Below are 23,477 nucleotides of genomic sequence, written 5' to 3' on the forward strand. Positions count from 1 at the left end.
AAACATAGACACTTGAAAGTGATCTTCAGTCACCACCTGCATAAATTACTTTCCTAACCCTTTGGGATGAAAATTCCTGTGGCTGCCACATTTCAGAAGAGTTTGAGGTTTTCTTTCTTCCTTGTTCTTTGTTTTCGGGAGGCTATGAACTTGTTTTGGAGGGGAGACTTTTAACTTGAGCCTTGCTGCAGGGATCTACAGTAATTAAAAAAATAAAACTATTCTAATGAGAGAAACGGGTCATAAATTTGATCTGTTTCCCCAGTCATAACTAGAGAGAGCCCACCATCTGAAGGTTTGAAAAGGTAGAGGCTTGATTTATTCTGCCCCTGGCGCCAACCCCCTCTGCCCCCAGCTAGATTCACTGCTAATTGCTGTAGTGTTGTTCAAATGGCTGGTCTTTCAGTGCCCCAGAACGATAGGACTATGCCTGATCAGGACTGTGATCAGACCACCCTGTATTTTATGGACTTCATGTCTTGGCAGTCCAGAGGCATGCCAGTGGGGGCAGAGTTTCTGCTTCAGCTCCTAATTAAACTTTGGAAACCTTTTCTTTGTTGCTGGGCCAGTCATCCCCACAATCTGATTGGCTGGAGTTGATTCTATTTGAAATGGGCAAATTTATATTTATTCTGAAAAACAAGCAATAATTCCAAAGAATAAATGTTTATTTGAAAGAGCAAAAGTAACTGTCAAGTGAGCAGATTGTCTGAAAATAGCTTTATCCGAAAAACCTTTGGAGAGTAGGAAAAATGTGTCGTGGCTGCCAGATACAATATTATGCACATTTCAAAAGAGAAAATGACGGTATTAATCCCTTACCTTGGGTTACTGCTTTTGGCCTTTGCACAACTCCTCAGCATCTGTGATTTACATCATTCCTTGAACATCCCTGTGAGGGTGGAGGGGTGTGTGTGTGTGTGTCAGAGTCTGTACCAGAAATGGTGTAACACGTTGATTAAGATTTGGGACTTTGAAGTCAATATTCATTCACCCATTGATTTACTCCTCAGGTATTTCTCGAGCACCTTCTGTGTTGAGAACTGTTCTAGGCACTAGGCTTGAACAGACTAAACAAACAAATGAACAACACAGATTAAAAGTCCCCGTCCTCATGGGACCTGGATACTGGGGAGGCCAACATACCCAGATTCATTCGTTAGTTCTACACTAATAGTGTGACCCTGGGCAAGTTACTTGTCCTCATCAAGTGTGTTTCCTCATGTGTAAGATGATTAAGAATCCCTACTGCATAACACTTTGTGAGGACTGAGATAATGTATGTAAAGTGTTTGGCACATAGTGAATGTGCATGGAAGGTAGCCGCCATGTTGGTTGTCCTTGAGACTTATGTTCCGGGGTGTCCACCTGTCGTCGTTGGATCCCCAGTGAGTCCCCTCTTCCATGGGACCGGACTTGCTCAGGGTTGGCAGGAGAACAGCCAAGCTCAATCTTTGTCCCAGTCATGTCACAGGTAAGGGTGGCTTTTGGGATTCACAGCCTGATTCTTGCCTTTGCCCTGCTTCCCTTTCATGTAGGCAGCAGCCCCACAGAATTAGCCCTTGTGCAGAAATAACTATTATCCTCCCGTGCTGCTTCCCTGGGTGACAGACTCTAACATTTCTTCCTTTCTTCTTTTTTTCAGATTGTTTAGTGTAATTCTGGAACAATTAACCAAAGAAACAGAAGGCGGTAACCACTCCAGTGGCAAGTCAGGAGGCTTCGATGTCAAAGCCCTCCGCGCCTTTCGGGTGTTACGACCACTTCGACTAGTGTCAGGAGTGCCCAGTAAGCACGTCTTGTTTCCTAAAGCCAGGAGTTTGTTGACTTGGTTTTTCTTCTGGGTGGGGCTCAGGATTCTGGAGCCAAGCGCTGCCAGGTGAGTTGTGGTGTGCCAGCCAGGGGCTCCACAGACGACCACGGAGGCCTTCATGGTTCACGACACGCTTTTGCTTGCGTGGTCACCTTGGACCCCCGTGACGGCCCTGAGAAAGGGCCGGTAGTGACTGTTGTCTTCCTGATTTTGTAGGAGACTCTTCTCTTACAGAGACACTGAGCGAGTGGTGACATGAGGCCTTGAGGTCAGGCCTCCTGATTCCAGCCTGGTTTTCCTTCTTGGACACCTCATAGCCACCACCTCCTCCTGCTCCCAGGCCTGCCCCTCTGAGAGTGGTGGCTAATGCAGAGGAGGAGGGTATTGCAGGGCTCCCGGCCAACTGCCTTTCTTCAAAGTGAGCAGCAACAGGGGGCTGGACTCCTGGAACATCTGTTCAGCTCTCCACTCTTAGGAGTTGCTCATGTCTGGCTCTGGGGGAAGAGGCGGATGCTTCCAGGTCGTCCCTGTATGTAGGGTAGGGTAGGACCTGTTTGCAGGTGGTTTGGAGGACCGAGTGAGATGATGCAGGGAGAGCCCCCCACAACACAATGTCTGGAGCAGAGGTGGCCCTCCATGGCGAGAGATGCTGTTTTCCTCCACTAGGCTATGATACCTGTCTGTGCCAGGCCCTAGTTTGCTTTTTGCTCCAGATGTCTGGGCCAGGTTTAGTGCCACCTGAGCTGGGACAGATGCTCTGGCTGTGCTCTGCCTGGCAGCTGTAGGCTGTTTCTGCTCCCCTAAGGAGCCTAGAGTGTGCTTCACTGGGCTCTGTGCCTCGAAGGACACCCGTGGTGGGGACTTGAAGGTAGAAGTCCTAGCGCCTCTCCAAGGGTTGTGGCGGCAGCTGCCTGCTCCAGCTGGAGGAAGGCTATGGGACAATAGGGTGTGCCTGTTTTTTCACGACTCACAAAGCCATCAAAAGAGCACAGATCATGTTTTTGCCTCTCCAGAAGTTTTTCATGAAATTTTATTAAACCTGTTGGCACTCGGGACACACCAAAAATTCCCTGGAAAAAAAAAAAGATTTCCAAATTTAACATTTTAAAATGTAGGAAGTGGTGTTTTATGTGTACTTGTTTTTCCAGATGGTTCATTTATTTTCATTGAAAAAGATCAGCGCAAGTCAAAACCGCAGAGCTGTCTGGAAGCAATTGAGGAAAATAGAAATACCTTGGAAATGACTGGTTTTGTTATGTGTAACATGATGAAATGAGAAGTTCAATGAGCAAGCATGTTCTTTCAGATTTAGTTGTTATAGCCTAATCTAATCTTAAAGTTACCACGACAGCCTGTTTTCCCCCAAAGAGCAAATGACAGGACAGCCTGTTTGCAGCATATGTTGTAAGGACAAGCGGGTGCTGTGGCTTCATGCATGTAAGTCTGGCCGGTGAAGCTTCCCAAACTCACCGATCATTGTTTTGGCTTTCTTATTTAACAAGGTTTTCACTAAATGACTAGTCTAGGATTCCCGGGTGTTCTTGAGAACACGTTTTAAACTAGATTTCTTCCTTGTCTCCTTTGTAACAGGATTGGAGCTCTACATCACACTCTCCCAGAGGTCAGCAGGGAGAAATGGGGACCTGAGTCTTGTTGAGGACTTTTTAGCCCACATTTATTAATTGCCCTAGTGGAGAACACCCAAGTCTCTCATCAGCCCCAACTGGGCTTGGGGGAGATGGTGTTTTGGGGGGCTCTGGGTCATAATGTTTTCCATGCTGGTTGTCAACTGGGGCCTGGTGATTTCGTAAGAACCCTGAAATTGTTAAAAATGCCAGGGAAGGTGTGACTGCTTACACTTACCTGGGAATTATCTTGTGCCTTCTATAGAGAATTCAGACTGTTCTATAAGACACGATTTCGTGTGTGTTTGTGAATATATGTTGATTCGTTGGCAGGTAAATATATATTGTAAAAGAGAGTTCAGACATTTGTGGAGTTATTAACCACCCATACTCAGATGATAAATATTGATCGGAGTCCTGGACCATCAAATGGGAAAGAACCCTACAGACCTTCTCATCCATGGGCATCGTCTTTTAGATGAGGAAGCCAAGGGCTGTGGAGGGGCAGCAGCTCGTGCAGATTCTCACAGCCAGTGGGTGGCTGAATGGGGACAGATGGACACTCTCCTGGTTCCTGGCCTAGTGTTCTTTCCATTCCACCCCACTGTCTCCAGAACTGGAGTCCCGTGAGCTCTGTTGTATGTGCTGATCATGTTCAAAGGAGCCCAATGTCAGTAAAGTCTACACATTCACATTAAGATAAACTTCATTATCTCATAACTTTGGCCAATCGGAAATACAGTAGATACAACGAACAAACATGTTCATGAAACACACAGCTCCCTACCAGAGAATTTCCATAGAATTTAGAAGAGCTAAGTGCCAGATGATGATTTTGAATGGCCCATCCATGTCTGGGGAAAAAAAAAAAAAAAACCACACAAAACAAAAACCAACCAACCAACCAAACAAACAAAACAAAACCAAAAACCCAAATGATAGAACAAACCCCTGAGTACATTAGAGCAGTTACTTCTTTTCATCTAATGCCTGATAAAAGGTGAAGACCTTAAAAGTCATCCTATGACTCATTTCTTTTCTAAAACCACTTGAACATTTAAATATCTGAAGGTAATACCTAGGATTTGGGTTGTAACGAGGGTCTTGGAAAGACGGGCTCTTCCTGAGTCTGAAATCCCCCTCTCGCGGTGTTCCCTCTGCATCTCATCCCTCCCCGCTTTCCGTGTACTTCCACTCACAGTCAACTCTCGTTGCTGTTGCTAGTGAACACTCTCTTTGCTTGGTGTGTTGTGACTTCTGTCTGTCTTCTAGCGTCTTGGCTTCTTAGGCTCTTTTGTTCTTTGAGTATGTATTGGGAGAGTGAGAAGATACTCTAAAAGAGCAGTGTGAAGGGGGAGAGACGGCGGGGAGGGGTAGGGGAAGAGAGGGAAGAATGCGGAAAGCGTGAAGGGCACAGAGCAGCGTCTGTGCTCGTGGGGTGGGGGGAGAACACGGGCGCTAAACCCGGGAGTCCGGAAGCCTGGCTGCAGTGTGGGTTCTGGTTTCTTTCTGACCCTCAGTCTGCTGCTTCTGTCTACCTGCTCCTAACCTCAGGGTCGCCTCGCCCACCCTCTTTCCGTGATCTCACTCCCGTCCTGCGCTGCAGCTCGGAGTGTGGCTCTGTGCAGAACTTCCAGGTGTCTGGGCCCCATCCTCGTCTCTCAAGTCCACGTCCCAGCTGCACAACACTTCCCTCTTAATGCTACGCCCATGATCCGGCTTCCCCGGTGCAAAGCGGCTCTTGCCCCCTCCTCCCTCCCTCGTTCCAGGGGCAGCCTCCTTTTGACAGGCTTGTTGTTGGTTAGGCATGGGGGTTTTGCCAATGGACTCAAGTCTGGGCCTGTAATCCAATTTAATACCCAGAGCTACCTTGCTGCAATCTGCTTTTCTTTCCTGATCTTCTTTCCACCGTGTGACCACCAACCAAGACTCACGGGCACCCGGCCCACGTTGCCTGGCTCACCTCTGTGCTTCTGGTGCTCTTCCCTCTGGCCAGAGTGGCCCCTGTCCCAGGCCCACCTGTGCAAATCCATCTTCTTCCACCTTTAGGCCCTGGCGAGAGGGGGCTGCTATCCAGTCCTCTGTCTTAATTGCCACTCAGAAGCGATGTCTTTCATCCATCCCTCTTTAATTTTAACTGTTCGACTATAGCGTCTGTGTGCTACCCTAGGGTAATTTGTGTTTAATTCTTATGTCTCCTTCTAGAACATACCCTCTTTGAGAGAAGGCACTTTATGTAATACATCTTCATATTTCCCAAAGCACTAAACTTTACGCTTGCCACATGGTAGCTGTTCAAGGAATTTTGTTGAATGGATGAACGAACACATGAATGAATCACTGACTTTGATATTGGGCAGTAAGTCCTCTCTCTGGGGCTTAGTTTTTCCATCTGTTGCGTGAGGCAGTTGGATTAGATGGTCTTTAGGTTCCTTTTTAACTTATCTCACATCCAGGTTTAATGTTAGTTTAATGTTAAATATCTCTTTGAGTTTTATTACTGTGTGTCATATGGAGCAGGCATCAGGGCATCAGGAATTTTATGTGTATTTATATATAGATATGTGCGTGTGTATATATATGTATGTATATATGTATGTATGTATACACATAATATATATATTTATCCTTGAAGTATATGTATATGTATGTATCCTTGAAGTATCTCCCTGGCTCACAAACTTATTTCTATCTCTCCTAGGTTTACAAGTTGTCCTGAACTCCATTATAAAAGCCATGGTTCCCCTCCTTCACATAGCCCTTTTGGTATTATTTGTAATCATAATCTATGCTATTATAGGATTGGAACTTTTTATTGGAAAAATGCACAAAACATGTTTTTTTGCTGACACAGGTGAGTAATGAAAATGGTAGCTAACCTAACTTTTAAAAAAATTAATTTTTCCCAAAATAACTTCTGTGGTTTTGGGAAAATCTAAAACGAAATGGTGAGGGGTGGAAGCCAAATATACCAGTAAAACCAGTAAGAACCAGCCAGTTCTTAGCATGAATTATGTTCAGAATAAATGAGGATTTAATCTCCTTTTCTATGCTGATTTCCTATGTATTCCTGGCAAATAAGATGAGGTACCCCCAATACTAGAACATGAGTGGAATCCCCACCATTATTCTCTATACATTTAAGAAAGGTGCTATAGAGTCAGGGTGGAGGAGAGAGCCATGGATTCTGAGTACAGAAATGGCATATGCCATGAAGGAGGGAGTCTTTGAAGTGGACCTTGAGGGTCAAGTGAGAGTCTGACAGCATAGCTGGGAGGCTGGTGTTCCAGACTCTGGCAAGGGCACTCCGCTTCCGCCGGCCTTGGGCTTCCTGGTGCTCATGTCTGGAGTGGTGAAGCCTGTGTGCTCTGTTTGCAGATATCCTAGCCGAAGAGGACCCAGCGCCATGTGCGTTCTCAGGGAATGGACGCCAGTGTGCCTCCAATGGCACCGAGTGTAGGAGTGGCTGGGTTGGCCCAAATGGAGGCATCACCAACTTTGATAACTTTGCCTTTGCCATGCTCACCGTGTTTCAGTGCATCACCATGGAGGGCTGGACAGACGTGCTCTACTGGGTAAGCAGCTGGAGGACAGAGTGTGTGGAGTGTTCTTTCTTTGGATAAGAGTGTTGCATTTGCTAGAGCCATTGAAGAGTTAGCTGAAAAAGAAACCCTGACAGTTCTTGGGAAGGGAAGCAGACCCTCTCCTCACTCAGTAAGACTCCTCCTCTTTCTTCCTCAGGGCCCTAGTTTCTATTCCAGAAAGCCACTGTGTAATGTGGGCTGCCCCCACTCCCCCAGTCTACGTGGGGACTTGCTGCTTAGTGTGCCCACGAGTCCTTGCTTTAGAGGAAATCCCAAAGTCAGGGCCATTCTGAATTAAACTCTTAGAGAGCCAGGGGTTATTTTCCAAGTTAAGAGCCTTCTGGACTTCCACGAGTTTGATTTTTTTTTTTTTAACATAAATGTAGGTTGCTCTACCAGATCCTAAACAGAAGATAGGGAATATAAATTGGATCACTTTTATGCTTTCCGTGAACTTAGTACAACCTACAACCTTCAGGCCAAAATGGATTTTTCCCTTATTATGCTATTTCCCTTTTGCATCTTCAGCATTCCCATAAATCAGCCCAGCACAAGCCCCTACCTCTCTCTTCCTTTCTCTTTGGAGCTCTAGAAGTCTGGCAGGGAGGGTGGGAAAGGCACATCAAACTTCCAGGGCTGGTGGACCCATCCAACCTGCAATGACAACAGACAGACATTGCAGCCCTTTCTGTGGCTAAGGTCTGGTTCTTCTTGTTCCTGACAGAGCCAGAAGGGTTTGCTATAAATGAAGAACAGTAGTATTTTAACAACTATTTCCCAGAGCTGAGTTTGTTTGCTTATTTATTTGGTAGAATTTTGAAAAAGCTCACAGAAGTTTAGAAATTAATTTCCATGGCACAGATTGCTGGGAAAAACAGCTGACATGCAGATTTTGAGCCTAAACCCAAGTTCAAATGGGATTAATCAGGTTTCCAATAATGATTTGTTAAAAGGCAATTAGTAATAAAGTACTTCTTGAATGGGCAGTCTTTAGTTAGAAATTGAGAAGTAACTTCTGGCAGTGTCTAAATTTTAGACTCTTTGTAGGGTTCCATATTCCTTTATAACTTCAGAGAACCTGACACACGATGGTTATAAATAGGTTTTTGCTTCCCTTCACCAGTGAACACCATGCTTACAGGATTGTAGAAGTCCTTATATAGTCAATGTTAGGTAAAGAAGATATGTTTTTATTTTCTTCCCCAAAGCGTGAGTCTAGTTTGGTAAAAAGTTTTGAGCATCACCAACATGTTCTATCTTGTTTCTCTTCCCTTCCCTTTTCTTATTGTCCTAGGAAAGAGAGATAGAGAGAGAGAGAGAGAGAGAGAGAGAGAGAGAGTGTGTGTGTGTGTGTGTGTGTGTGTATGGTAATGCATGTGTGTTATTTATATCCATAAGATAATGCCTTTCATGAAGAGGAAGAAGGAGGGAAATTATATTGGATGAGCCAAGATCATGGTCATAGCAAGGGGACCTTCAAATTAGATAAAAGGTTCATTGTCAGTATTACCTTCAAAGTTGCAAATCCTAGTTAGATTAGTTGAGGTCTCACTCTCACTCTTGCCTTGAAGTTTCTGATACATAGAAAAGATTTATCCAAATAGCCCAAACTTTGATCCCTGCCCCACCACCAAACGGGACAGAAACATTCTGATTTAAAAAAAAATGTGTGACTTCTCTCAGCTCTGCTGTTCTCTCTGTTGTCAGAGTGAATTGTCCACTGCTGATCCAACATGCCTTGACTAATACACAGTTTTATACTTTGTTATATTTTTGTACATGGATTCTCTCATGACAGTTTTTCTGTTGTCAAGCAAGTGAGAACTGGGAGTATGTGATTCAAGGAGAGAAAACTCCATGCACCCAGAAACAAAAGTTCCCATTGCTTTCCTCAGAACCTTTAAGTATCACCTAGGATTGTATAATTATTATCTCTATTGTTAATATGACAATCGTAGAGCTAATAATTTGACAATATAATAATTATATTCTCTGTGAATTACAGGGCACCTTCATTCTAATGGAGGAACTCAAGTAACTTATCAACATTATCTCAGTCTATATCCCTTTCTTAGAAGGTCTGGGATTTTGAAGGTCACGGGCTGTGCAAAGGCAGGTGGTGGGCTGGCTTTGGCCCACAGGTCATGGTTTGGTGGCCCCTGCCCTAGACTGGAACTCAGCACTCTTTCCTTGGCATTCTCTACTGTCAGAGGTTTGTGAATCATTCTAGAACACTAGAGGGCAGCTAAGTAATCTCCCATACAGTTCACTAAGATCTTATCCTCTGAAACACATCAGGTTGTTTTTAATTACTTATTGATTACATTTATTAACTCATCAGAGATAGACAAGAGCCAAGACACCAAACCTTCTTAATATTTAATGGGCTGTGGTCAGGTGGAAGATACACAACTGTGCCTAGTACAGAGCAGGTGCTCGACAAATACTTGTTACTCTTACTCCTTCTGGTACAATCCCATTGCCTCAGCGTACAAGGGCCATGTTTAAATATCATTTTTTGTGCACAACTAGGGTGTAAAGGGCACATCTTGAGAGATGACCAAGGAGATTAGATTGTAGATATTGATTGAAAGCAAGTTTCTCAATCCTTCAGGCGTTTATATATGGTGGGCAAAGTCTTCGCCAGGGATTACTTCACATCTTGTCAAGCTTCTGTTCAGTCAGTGTTCTCAAGCTCATTGATGCCTGATTCTCAAGAATTTCTGGCAAAGGACTGGCTGGGTCTTGAGAAAAGTGCGGGTGGGTCTAATATGCAGGAAGACATACTTAGAACCATTCAGATGTGTGGGAGTGGGATTAACAATTTCTGGTGGGGAAAAAAAAAAGTCCTTCTAGAGCTCTTTTATAAAGTGAGTTCCATAAGCATAATTACACTGCCATCTGACCCACGCATATTTGTTGTCTACGGAGGCAGCAGGGTGTAGGGCAAGGGAAGAGCATGAAGGCTGGATAGGGCTGGGTGCATAACCTTCGGTAGGTCATCACAACCCTCTGGGCTTTAGTTTTCTTGTCTACAAGATGCACAGTTAGACTATATGATCCAATTCTTCTTCAGTTCAGAGGAAATCTTTTTAAGGATAGGAAATTAAAATAGTGTTGGTTTCAGGAGAGAACTACTAATATATAAAACATTTATGACCTTTTGCCTTAGAGCCAAGCTCTTTCCTCAGTGAACACACCTATGGAGGTGCTGGCTGCCAGACTCCAATGGGAAGTTCTCATGATCCAATTGACCATCTATTTCATTCAAGACACCTGGGAAATTCCTTTCTCATTGGCTGACGGCATGTCTTTCTGTGCCTTTCTCTCATTCCTGGCTTGCGGAGCCACAACCAGTATACCACATTCCCAGTAGTGTTTTCACCAGTTAGAAAGAAAAAAAAAAAGCCTTAGGTTGGTCTTTAATTGGAGATAAGAATGTGCATTTCGGCCTTTGAAATGAGGGGAAAAACACAAACTAAATAGAATATTATTTTCTAGGTACCAGGTGACCCCACATGATGACTTTGATATGAATCTTTTAAGAATGAATCTAAATTGAAACCCTTCAGCTCGTGCTGATTTTTTCCTTGTTGATAAAGACCACATGCAGACAAAATCCCCAGCAGAGTCTTTATTGTCATTTGGGTATTTTGGGGAATAGCTTGCCAGTTCTGACTTGTCCTGTGTATACAGTAAGGTCTGAGAAATACTGGCCTCTGAGAAGAGACTTGGGTTGAGATTTAGTTTTGGAGAAAGACTGGCCCTGAGAGCTGAAGTTTTGTTTCTTGTCCCCCACCTTCTGGAGAGTTAGAGACCGTCTTCTGTGGCCTTCCCTCCAGCCCCCAGCTATCATTCCAGTTGGTATTTCTGCTCCACGTAAATGTGAATCTGTCCAACACCTACTCCCAAGAAGTTAAAAGCCGCTTTAATTAAAAAAAAAAAAAAGTGCCCTCCCAAGTGGAGCAGACTGCTGTTGCTAGAACATTCCCTGGAAGAAAAGACTGAGATCTGAATGAGGATTGGTAAAGCAGTTGGCCTGGCTGCTGACCAGCCCTGTTTCACCTCCTCCCGGTCAGCTCACTGCTGGAGCCAACTCTCTCAAGGCGGGACATCCAGCGCCAGGGCTGTACAAGGGTGAGGTCTCCTGATGGGAGTCCCGGACGTGGCCCATCCTTCCCTCACCCTACGAGCACGCTTTCCCCTGTCGCCTGCGCTGCTCCCACACAGAGGAGACAGACCCAGAGAGGTCTCCATGGAAGGTCCGGACTCCAGGCTGGGCTCTGGCCACTACGCCAGGCAGCCTGGTTCTTCTCCTCTATACACGGGTTTTTAAATAAGGTTAGTGGTGTCGTTGCTTTGGAAGAATTATCCTCTGCCTTCCTTCTGAAATTAGTTTATCCAGCTTAATTAGATCAACAATTGCAGCCATGGCCCCGGTTCATTCATTACTCTAATTGCCAATGTGAGATGTGCAGACCGATAGGAGTTCTATTAAGCACATCAATTTTCATGTGGCCAAACAGGTGTTTCATAAGGGATTTAATGCCCTCTCCTTAGACTTCAGCAACAGATGTTAAGTCTTTTTTTTTTTTTTTTTTTTTAATGTTCTCTTTTCCTGTTTGGCTTCTGCATGAGGCAAACATAGTGAAATGCATGCACTTCATTCTGCAAAGCTAAAATCAGGAGCCAGATAATATGGAAGAAATCACATGCTTCAAGGCCGAAGGGGCGGCTTGCACCCTCGAGGCAAGAACCATGACTCTCACAGACCACAAATAGTTCTGTTGGCCAAGATTCTGGGTGTTCAGCAAAGTCAGGCCTGCAGTCATTTATTTTGTCCCTGGACTGATCTTTAATACCTCCTTCCTGGGAGAAGTGTTTGCCTAATTTAACACGGATCTGTGCTGCTGGGAAGTTCCATCTTTAGCCATGAACCTCAAAGCACCTGTTTGCTCCCGCATGAGAACTGCTCATGACCAAACCTTCCCTGTGAGGGTCTGCCATGGAGGCCACGTCTAACTGTGCTGCTTGAGATTGTTCCAGAAGTAGTGGCACAGGGTTCCTCTGGACCAGCCCTCTTTCACCTCGTCCCAGTCAGCTCACAGCTACAGCCAGCTCTCCCAGGGTGGGTCATTTAGGTCAAGGTAGGTGTGGGAGATAAGTGTTTCTTTCTTTTTCCTGGGTCCTTCCTTGGATGTAGTTGGCAAAAATCTCATTCCCCAAAGCACCCTTGAATGCATGTCAGCTAGTGGACTTCTGAGCACTTTCCTCTTTACGTTCATTGAGCTATACTTGCACTCACTGATGGCAGATAATCTAGATTTTAGGTGGGTTAGGTTTCTTTGGATAGGTTGGCTTCCAATAGAAATTTATTATTTTAGGGTTTTTTTTCCTAAGGAAAAGAATTTATAGAGTCAGATGTTGCAAGTTTAAGTAAGACTTTTCCACCATCACAAATTTTAAAAGCAGAAAGTTCTAACAACTTGGGTAGTGTAGGAAATACTTTCCAGCTAAGCACTAGCTTAGAATAGATCTACCAAGATCTATTCTGAAAGTCCATGATCCAAGAGTGTTTCCAGTGAGAAAGAGCCAGATCCCAGCTGATTTCCTTGCCTGTGTCAAAGTCTGCTATTATTTGCCCCCAAAACTTTGATGACTCTTCATGGGCATGCGTGTGTATGCGTGCGTGCGTGCGTGCGTGCGTGTGTGTGTGTGTGTGTGTGTGTTGGGAATATATAGTGAATGCTTCTTGGCTATTGTCTCTGATTCAAATCTAAGTAAATGTTTAATTTAATGTATAGAATGCTGTCTCTAATGACCCTCTCTCTTTATTAGATCCTCTTATTAACCCACTCCTATGAGACCATCTTATTTCTTGCAGATGAATGATGCTATGGGATTTGAATTGCCCTGGGTGTATTTTGTCAGTCTCGTCATCTTTGGGTCATTTTTCGTACTAAATCTTGTACTTGGTGTATTGAGCGGGTAAGCTACACCTCTTTCATCTTGAAAGCAGAGTCCTGAGGACAGTTGCCAAGACCACACAGGTTTTGCTAGATGGGGTTGGCCGGGTGGGTGCCAAACACGTTCTATGTCCTCTGAGATGCTTTCTCTTCTGCTGAGGCTTCCCAAATCAAGATGCTTCCTGGAACCTCACCAGCCTTTATGAAAGAAAGCTATGGAACGGTTATTGACCAGAAATTAATCAGCGTTGTTGCTTGGGATTTAAATAGACTCCATTGCTTGCCCTTTTGTCTGTCCTAAAATGAGATACATCTATAATTGCTTGATTGGTCTGGATCCAAATATGCAGATTAATTGGTACAAAACAGTAGCTAAATGAGCTGGTCCTGGCCGACTTTTGGTAGGCCAGGTTTGTAGATTTCAGCAGCAGAACTTGTCCGTACCCGAAGACAAAAATGAAAGGTCCTAGGTGGGGGGTCCCTGTCCTCAGAGCTGAAGTCTTCACTCAAAGCCCTGAGTGGTCTAGCAGCTGCTCCTGGGGGCTCCGCTCTTTAGTAAATGGATAACTGATAACTGATCTCCTTACATTTTACAGGTAAATGATGCGATAGGATGGGAATGGCCATGGGTGTATTTTGTTAGTCTGATCATCCTTGGCTCATTTTTCGTCCTTAACCTGGTTCTTGGTGTCCTTAGTGGGTAAGCAGTCAGATCCGTGTTGCACATTCTGCTGCTGCCTCGTGTGGGGCGGCTCTGCGTGTCCCCCAGCTGCTCCCTGCGCCTCCTCTGCATGCGTGTGGACTCTGACATCCCTTCTGTGTGTTGCTTTTGGATTGAACTGTGATTCTCTCTGCCTGTATCTTCTCTGTGGGATTCTGTGTTTCTGACACTTGCCACACATTATTAATCTCATGAAAGCGTGTCCCTGAAGCCAGGTGCATTAGTGTGCCCATGTGCAGAAGCGGATTGCAAGTGAGTGAAAGGAGTCCCAGCCTTGGTGTCTCCCAGGAAAGGGCCTTATGTTTTTGTGGCTTTGTTCCCATTAGTATATAACCTGGCCTTTTTGAGTTACCCATAGCGTATCATGAATATTTCCTGGGCATTTCAGTTTTTATTGAGAAAGAGGAATAAGCCTAGATTAGCACATAAATACTAGACAATTTCCAAAATCTTGCATCCTTCAAGTCATTTATTTGCTTGGTTTTCTGCTACTGTCACTGTGAGAATTGTCTCGCTAACTCATGATTAGTTTCCACTTGTGGAATCTCTAATGCAGAGTAATGAGCAGCTTTTGCATACACACTTCCTAGGGCCTTATGGTCCTGCTCACTCAGTCACCATTTTTGAAATGTCACTTGGCTGCCTCCACCCCTTGGATGACCTTCCATAGAGAGGATTCTCCATAGAGAGTGGAGGCTGGCTCGGGAAGGGGTTCCTGGTGTTTCTGGGCTCTGCCCTGCCTGTACTCGGGGATGCTGTCCCAAGCCCCTGGGGCGGCTCTGTGTCCTCACCGCCCACAGACACCCAGAAAGAGGAGCACCCTGAGAAGGAAGAAGGGGCTCTCTGGGCTCTCCCAGAAGCTGCCCCAGAACTTAAACACTGCTGGAGGGCAGAGGCCCCATCTCCCCAGAGGAACCCAGTCATCCACCATGCTCACACTTCCTCAGGAAGGACTGGTGGGACCCTTCATTCCACATGAGTGAGTCGTCACCTGCTTTACCTTCCTCTTTCCAAGCTTGTGTCTCAGGGTGGGGGGTGGGGATGATGCCTTCATGGAATGCTGAGTCAGCAAGGAGCCCTGGATCACATTTGTCCAAACACCGCCTTTTCCAGAGCAGAGAGCACAGCTCCTTGTCCACCCTCTAAACTGCCCTGCCTGTTTTCAGGGGATAACGTATTTGGGGTTCTCCTTGATGGAGCGTGGTCAGTTTTACACCATGGACGCACAGCTGTCTCGGGAAGCCCCTCTCTAGAGACGGCCCTGGAGCCCGAGCCCCCAGTGAGGGCAGTGGGGCCAGGTTGAGGGTGTGACAGCATCCCCCACTCCCACCAAAGCTTCCTTCCACAGAGGACTGGCTCCGCAAGCCCCTGTGTGAAAGTCGTAACCCTCGAAGAGTGCTTTCATCCTGATGAATCTCTGTGGCCGTAGGTTAGTGTTGGGCGGGTAAGGGTGGAATTTATCCCTGGAGAAACAGCCTAGTGTCAGTTTTGCCTCAGGAATGGCCCACACGAGGTTAACAGCAATTCTATCATGCATTCCTTGGCACCCCATGTCTTCTAAGTTCAACCAAACTGACTGAGGCCATGGAAACTGCTAATTTTAACAGTGCCAGTGACATGCCTTATCTCTAAGCCTCCCAGAGCAGGAGGCATCGCCCCGGCATGATGATGAAGCAGCTCCATACAGGGGAAAAGGAAACGGTGGGAGGAAGGGCTCCTTATCAGAATGGTGGCGGGCATTAAATGTTGACCCCCATAGAGGATGACAACAGTGATACCCTCACGGGATGGCCAGTTTACTGGGATATATTTTAGGGAAAATAACAAGTAATGTTAAAACACCTTGGTATCAGAACAAAACTAGATCCCTTCTGAGGGAGATTGCAATGGCGTGCCTGGCTCCGGACCAGAGACCCGAGGTGCCGGTGCGCCAAAGACACAGAGGCTCTGGGCTCAGGCTTTCAGTGCCTGGTGGGGAGACTGTCGTGAAGCAGTGCAGGATGGCAGAGCTGGAACAGAGGTGTAGACCAAAGGGCTGGGAAGGCTGCATGTCTGTGAGCTGGATCTTGAAAGGGGATATGGGATCTGCAGGGGAAAACCGATGAGGAGCTTGCTCCCACCTCCCTGGACAATTCCCTGCTCCTCTGCCCAGCTCCTCCCCCTTGACTGGCTCCCAAAGCAACAACAACAAAAAATCAAAAAGAGTCACTCGTATGCATTTTCTTGTTAAATTTTTAAAAATTTGCTTTAGTCTTAGAGTCTTCACAGTTTTTTTTAGGGAACATTGAAGGGAGGTAGATGTTAAAAGGGGGATAATTTGTGTTGCGTGGCCCTTTAGGGACCATCAGACCAGCACACAATCCTTAAAGCACTGAATTAAAAGCCTCCCGTTTTAGAAACTTTAGACCTTGCTATCGCCTTCTGATGAACAATCGTTAAATGATGCTTGTGTGTCTTTAAGTCTGTTAACCCCTTGAAAATACTTGTTTCTGCTTCTTGGCTTTTTTTCTTTTTTTGTGTATGTGGCCATGCCATCCTATTGTATTCGTGAACTGGTTTTAATCTGCACACTTGATTTGGTGTTGGTACGTGTTTAAAGCATTCTAAGACTGATGCTTTGGAAAAATCTTTGGTTTTACAACAGATGCTTTTCTCAAGGTGAGTATGAAGTTTATGAAGTGTACACCCTGTGTAACCAAGCATGAACACAGATGAAGACTTTTATCTCTGATGGTAGTGTTCTCTGGGGAGGGGGAGCCGAGAAGGTCTGTAGCTTGTGCTACAATTTCACATTGTCGTTGAGGAGATGGTTCCGTTATGACCAGGGATTGGAAAGAATGTCTCATTCACGTCTATAAATCAGATAGATACGTCTCTTCTCATGCTGGGGTTTTGGGTTTTTTTTTTTTTTGTGTGTGTGTGTGTGTGTGTATGTGTGTGTGTTTTAGAAGCTTGGTGATTTTTTTACTTTTAAAATTATTCATTAAACTCCTTGTCCCTTTTGAGGTTTTTGCCAGTAAATAGACCGAATAAGAGAACTCGTTGGTGTCTCAGTGCTTGGTTTCTTTCGAACCACTGCCAGATACCCTGGGGGGAAAATGGTGGTCCTGGGCAGTGGGCTCACTTCTTCACCTGCAGGACCCACCTGACACCAGGCATACCTGTGGTTAGGCCCCCAAGGTGTGGTTCAAACCCCCAAGAAGAGACGCAAAGGCCTGGGCTCTGGTCCTGCCAGTGTCAGCCACCAACTCTGGGACTTCACTTTGTAGTCCTGAGCTTTGGTCTCCTGGTCCCTCAAGGAGGGGTGGTCCCATTGTGCAGCCTTCCCCATTGGGTGGCTGACTTATATATCAGCTAATGAACGTAGAAGTAAAGGATTTTACTCAGTGAATGCATCTTCATCTTAAATCCATGGACTTCCTCCCTGTCCCCTCTCTGGGTGAAGGGACAGACACAAGGGTTCTTTACAAATTAAAGTGTACCATTTTCTGGGTTTCCCAGGTAGTGACTAACGGAAATGAGCTTTGTATACACATGAATACTGTACCCTGTGCCTCCCATGAGGAGGCTGTGGAGGTTCTTTGTCAGCCACAAAGTATTTTGCAACTTAAATCGTTGTGACTCAGGTTCTCTCTGACAGTGATTTTTTTGGCACAACATAGGGGAAAGGCATTTCTGCAGCATTGTGGTTAATCATGCCAGCTTTTTAGAGTTGGATAGCCGAGATTTGATTGAGCCTCACTTTCTTCGTCTGTGCAATGGAGCTAATAATACCAACCATGTGAGTTGTGTGAGGATTCAGTGAGCTAGAGCATAGAGTGCTCATTCTTTGTCACTGTGGTGGCTTGAGTGAGAAAAGATAAAACGTGATTTGATGCAAGAAAAGAATCTAATCAACTCAGTCCTTTTAAACTAATAATAACTGGCCAAGATCGGCCTGCATTAGTGGAAAGTCAAAGTTATAGAATATTTTTAAATGTTTTATTGCATACACACATGGATATATAATGACATAAGCCAGTGATTACTGAAGGATATTATTACATAAACCACCTCCTGGGCCTGCTTTAAAGAATAGATTAAAATCATTTATAACTCGCCTATGAATTCAAAGCTTTGGTTTTGCCAACATCTTAGGGAAAATATTTGAAACACTCTCTTAAGCAGGCTTTGTATGTTAGAAGATAAGTGTTTCTTTGTAAAGCAGATTTTATGACCTAAGACTGAATGTAAACCCAGTCCATGTCTATAAGTTCCAATTTACCGGATCACAGGTATCTTTTTAAATCATTAATCCAATTTTATATTACTAGAGGCCTGTTTATCTTAACTTCAGAAGTTTTGAGGGAATATGGATGAGGTAAAGCATTATAGAAAAACAAGGGCCGTTTTCAAACCAGTGGATCATTCTGAATTTCACCGTTGAGGTCTTCCTCTACCCCATTCTAGATGCATCGAATCCCAGGGCCTCACAAGGACCCAGGCATGGCTATTTTGCCGTGCAACCGTAGGCATGGAAGGGATGGGCGGGAGAGTGGTGGGAGCAGTGGCCCTCTGGACTGTGATTTCAGGATTTTACAGAGCAGGATCCTGTTGGGGGCCTCATCATTTGCACCTTGGTCCATTTAAATTCCCGCCATTATGAGACACAGTAGGTCAGAGATGGCCTCTGATTTCTTCTCCTTGCATATTGGCTCATGAGGCAAAACATAGCAGGTAGAGGGTAGTTGTATCACTTGTGAACGTTTTCTAAGTGGAGAATAACCTCTGGGAAGAGGCCTTCTTATAAATCATTCATGACTGGGATTAGATTTTGCTCTCATTCAACACTTGACCAGCATCGGCTGATTGAGAATGAACACCAGAATTTCTTCCTATGCATACTCCTGACATATCTGTGTTTTAGAAGAGTAGCTGACTTGCTTACAACACTGGAAGGGGGGGTGATAGGTGGTGGGCTGCCCGTGTGATTGGGGGCCGCTATATCACAGAATGAAGTTGTACTGATTCATGATTGAATTCTGTATCCCGACCAGCAGACTCAGAAGCGACATTGAGGTCTAGTCTAAAAACAAAAAAGAGGGTACAGGGTTCTTAGTAGATCTTATCACTCAAAAAAAAAAAAAAGATATTTTTCTATGTGTAATTAGTGGTGATCATGCTACCAGAATTCCAGACAAAGATACCTTTAATGATCACTGGCAGCCAAAGAGCTCTCACATTTAGCTGGTTTGTCTTTGGTTTGAGTAGGTGAACATGTGAAAGATTTGTCCACACAGTTGGACAAAAAAAAAAGTCTCTCTTCTTGCCTTTGGAGGTCATGCTGTGAGTGGGGTTGAAGGTCAAGGGAAGGAGGCTTGGGCCCTTTAGTGCCTTCACCTGGTTTGGCTTGGGTAGAACAAGGAATTGAGCCCCGATGCAGCTTTGCATGGAAGAATGCAGTCTTTCCTTTTTTCTAATGAAGAACCAAGCTAAACATTTATCTATACTTTTAAACCCTGAACTTTCTTGTTGCAGTTAAAAGGCTGTCGGGCGTGGCCGGCAGCTGGATCCTGGTGCTGTTGGTACCACCGTGCCTGGAGGGCACAGGCTGCTAGCCATACCTGACATTAACAAGTGAGTGGTAACCTCTCTGCTGTTTCCATAGAAATGGCTGTCGGGATCAGTGGAAGCGAGGTAAGTGAAAGTTTTCGCTGATCCTTGTTTCCATCAAGCTGCTGTCTGTTTCCCTGGCAACAGCAGGAGACCACAGCCTGGCACTAGCGGCAGATTCAGGCGAGCTCCCTCACTTGTCAGCTGTGGCTATCATCTGTTCCTGACCCAGTTCCTTTTTCCATAATGCAGAGCAAAGCCCTCTCAGGACCGTGAGGCACCTCTGGCCACGTGTGCCCTCCTGGGCACCTGTTTTGCTGACGGAGAGCTCGGTGCTAAGCAGCTGCTCCATCGGCAGCCTTCCCTCCACCGCGCTCTGGTGTGTTGATGTGCAGTTAGGATTGGGGGAGAGGTAGTTGTGGGTGTCGGTGTTGTGTAGGGCGGTTGTTGAGTCTGTTGATCGCAAGTCCTGGGGGAAAGAGAATTCATGACAATACTTCCATCCACAGGCCCAGCTCTTCATAAAGCTGCTAGTAACTTAATGGTCAAAATTAAAGCCATAATTTTCCCATGTTCCCTATTTGATTGGTGGCCCTTAACAGCTGCTATCACTTCTACAACAAAAGGAATGTTTATGAATTCAATAATCTGACTTCTTGTGAGAAACACACTGCCGATCGCTCCTAAGATGCTACTGTCAACCTTATGTCAGTCTTTTTTTTCCCTTCTGTGAGATGTTCTTTTGCAGGCTGGTGAAATTGCTTACAGAGATCAAATATTGGTCTAGCCGGGCAGCTCAGCATACAAAGACCAGTATGTTCATGGTACAGGGAGCTCTTCTTTTTGCAAGTCTGGCAGTCATTCCTTTCTTGGAGTTTCATTTTAATATTTCAGCAGATGCAGGCACCCCAGGCCCAAGGATCCTCCTCCCGTATGAGACCGCTCTCCCAGGTCCCAGAGGCGGAGGGGAGCGGTGCGCGTTGCTCTGATATTGTAGGGTGAGAACACGTGGGTAGAGGCACGGAAGGTTTGAGGTTGAGCAGTGTCTGGTTGTAAACCCTGAAAGATACCATCAAAGCGTCTTCCCTCTGAAACAAAACGAAACTCATATTCAGAGCTCTATCTCAGATGGGAATGAAGACATGGAGCCACTGTGTTATGAGAAGTTAGACTGGCTGTCTAGAAGCAATGCAAAATTGTGGATTTCCTGTCTCTAGAGGGCTTTCTGAATGACTGTCTTCCTCCACAATCTGGACGAGGGCACTATGCCTGGAGGCAGTATTGAGATCTGACCCTGTACCTGCTGGTTGGGTTCAATATAACAGACTAATATAGAAGCAGAAAATCTTCCTAGGTACTTTTTTCTCTTACTTAGACTTCTTAAGAAAAAAAAAAATGACTTAGTCATTTAATGAATGTTTTTTTTAAGTGCCTACACGATAGTAGATGTATTTGCCAAGCACCTTACTAGACACTGGGTTTCTCATAATGAGGCAAAGCAGAGTTTTTGTCTTTATGAAGCTTTTGTCTAATGGGGAAGACAAAGATTGTAATTATAAACTTCTGTAAATTCTTTGAAAGAAAGGTATGGAGTGCTGTGAGCGTGTTTAAAAGGCACAGCTGATATCCAGGGGCTGAGGAGAAGCATACTGGAGGAAGAGAAGAATGAATGAACAGCCATCATATCCAGGCAAGATGGAGGAGGAGGTTGGGGGAGGGTTTTCCCGTCAAAGGAAAACTCACTCAAAGGCCCTGCAAAAGGAAGGAGCAGAGGCTGTTGGAATAACTGAGCAAAATCAGGGGTGGCAGGCACCCAGGGGGCAGGGAAAGGAGGGTGGAGTGAAGAAGAGACTGATCAGCAAAACCCAGATCAAGAAAGGTCATTCTAGATCATGTCGCAGATTTTGGTCATTAGCTGAAGTGTAAACCTATGGATGAATTTGAAGCAGGAACTATGTGATTTACATTTGTGTTTTGTAAGAATGATTCTGTGTTATGATGTCTTCTGCTTACCTTAAAATGCAACAACAACAACAAAAAATAAGATGACTTTGAATGGATAGAAGGGTGGATAGAGAGGTGATAAAGAAAATCAAGAAAATGTTAATTGCAAAATTTAGGTGGTAGGCATATGGGGGTTTACTGCATAATTCTTTCTACTTCTATGAATGTTTGAACATTTTCTTAACAAAATGGAAAAATTTGCACATAAAAATCTCTCTGGCTGCTGCACTATGAATGGACTAGGTTGATACAAGACTGGATATGGGGAGACCAATTTAGACTGTTTATAATCCACTTCCAGCCACAATAAAGTAATAGTTCCAGAGTGGACCTCTTACCATAAAGAGCTATAAAACTGGCCAAAATACATGAAGCAGTTTTTTAACCCCAGACAATGGAAATAGGCAGCACAGGATTGTGATCCCTAAGAGAAGGGAAACACATCAAGTAAGCCCCCATAACTGCACTGATTTTCTGCCTGAAGATACCTTTAGGACGAGGCACAAGGAGGCAGAGCCCAGCAGAGGACAACGGTCTATTTGCTGAAGGGGCAAAGAGCAGAGCGTGGGCTGCTGAGAGAGCTGGAATTTTCAGGGCAGGGTACTGGAGAGGGGTGTGCAGATAAGGGGCTCTGGAAATCTAGGGATTCTCTTAAGTCTTAGACTCTAAACTAAGCTGCTTTGTGCCAGGTGAGACTATCAAGGCAAGATGGAGAACAGCCGCTAAAAAGCTGTGAGCTGTTGAAAACCTCACAATACTGGGAAACGGGCGTTCTGATCAGCTGGAGTGGACTGACATTGATGAATACATTGGACATTCGATTGAGAGTTCAGAAAAGCCAGGCCTTAGGGGTGGGGCTACTTTAGCTCTACAGTAAGAGCTACTCCTAGACCTGCCCTAACAACTTAAAAATAAGCTTCAAGAGGCTCAGGTTAAGTGGCTAATTAATTAAATACTTGCCGAAACAAAAGTCAACACCCATTACGGAAGACACCTGAATCCAGATGTTCTCCCAAATGTTTCTCCACATCATTAAGAATCACAGGACAGGAAAAGAAGCAGGAAAACATGATCCACAGTCAAGGGGGAAAAAATTAATAGAAACAAACTGAGAGATGACAGAAGTGTTGCAATTAGAAGCCAACGACTTTGAAATTGCTACTATAAACCCGTTTAAGGGATTGAAGGAAAGGATGGATATATTTAAAGGAACAGATGGCAAATCTCAGTGGAGAAATGGAAGCAATACTATATCTGGAATCAACAGATCAAACACTGGGAGGAAAAGAGAAAAGATCACTGAAGACTTAGTGATCTCCAGGACAATAATAATCTGATAAATGTGAAATTGGAGTCCCAGAAGTAGAGGAGAGATTGGAGAAGAAAACAATTTTTAAAGAAATAATTTTGGCTCAAATGTTGCAAATTTTTTGAAAACTATAAATTCAAAGTCCAGGATGCTTAACAAACCCCAGGCAGTATAAACGCAAGGAGAAGCACACCTAGACCCATCAAATGCAAATTGAGAATAAAAACTAGAATATTTTGAAAGAAACCAGAGAGGTAAAGACAATTATGTACTGGGGGAAAATAAGATTATACAGTGACTTATTCTCAGATATAATGTAAGCCGTAGAACAATCAAATGGAATGGCATCTTTCAAGAGCTGAAAGAAAAAAACAGAATTCTATATTCAGTAACATATTCCTCAAAAAGCTAAGATGAGTTAAAGAAATTTGCAGGGAGGTTTGGTCACCAGCAAATCTGCACTATAGGAAGTGTTAAAAGAAGTTTTTCAGGCTAAAGAAAATAATACCAGATTAAAAATATATACATTAAAAAATAAGGGACACCAAAAATGATAAACATCAGTAGAGAATTTTCCTCATTTCTGAATTTCTTTGAAAGATGATGAAAATGAAAGTAATAACAATATTGTAGGGACTACAGTATGTAAGAAAAAAAAAAACAAAAAACAAAACCATGTGACAACAGTAGTACAAAAGATGGAATTAAATGGAACTTTACTATTGTAATGTTCTTACATTATATGTGAAATAATATGAATTCATGGCAGACTGTAGTAAATTAAGGATGCCTATGTAAATCTCTAGAGCAAAGGTTTAAAAAGTAAAGTGTTATCTTAAAAACCAAAAGAAGAGATAAAATGG

At 44.4% G+C, this 23,477-nt stretch overlaps 1 protein-coding gene across 4 annotated transcripts in view; it reads left to right on the plus strand.

Moving 5' to 3' along the window:
- CACNA1D (calcium voltage-gated channel subunit alpha1 D) overlaps positions 1 to 23,477 on the plus strand; it is a 296,432-nt gene that overhangs the window by 145,433 nt on the left and 127,522 nt on the right. For 3 of the 4 annotated variants that reach the window (XM_035727534.1, XM_027583772.1, XM_027583773.1), the window contains exons 5-8: positions 1,646 to 1,788; positions 6,140 to 6,292; positions 6,817 to 7,013; positions 12,907 to 13,010. In XM_035727534.1, the coding sequence (XP_035583427.1) occupies positions 1,646 to 1,788; positions 6,140 to 6,292; positions 6,817 to 7,013; positions 12,907 to 13,010 (597 nt within the window). Of the gene's footprint in view, positions 1 to 1,645; positions 1,789 to 6,139; positions 6,293 to 6,816; positions 7,014 to 12,906; positions 13,011 to 13,584; positions 13,689 to 23,477 lie in introns of all 4 variants that reach the window. The other variant, XM_027583774.2, reaches the window with a different exon arrangement.

This window comes from Zalophus californianus, chromosome 1 (assembly GCF_009762305.2).
Source record: "Zalophus californianus isolate mZalCal1 chromosome 1, mZalCal1.pri.v2, whole genome shotgun sequence".
Taxonomy (NCBI): Eukaryota; Metazoa; Chordata; class Mammalia; order Carnivora; family Otariidae; genus Zalophus; species Zalophus californianus.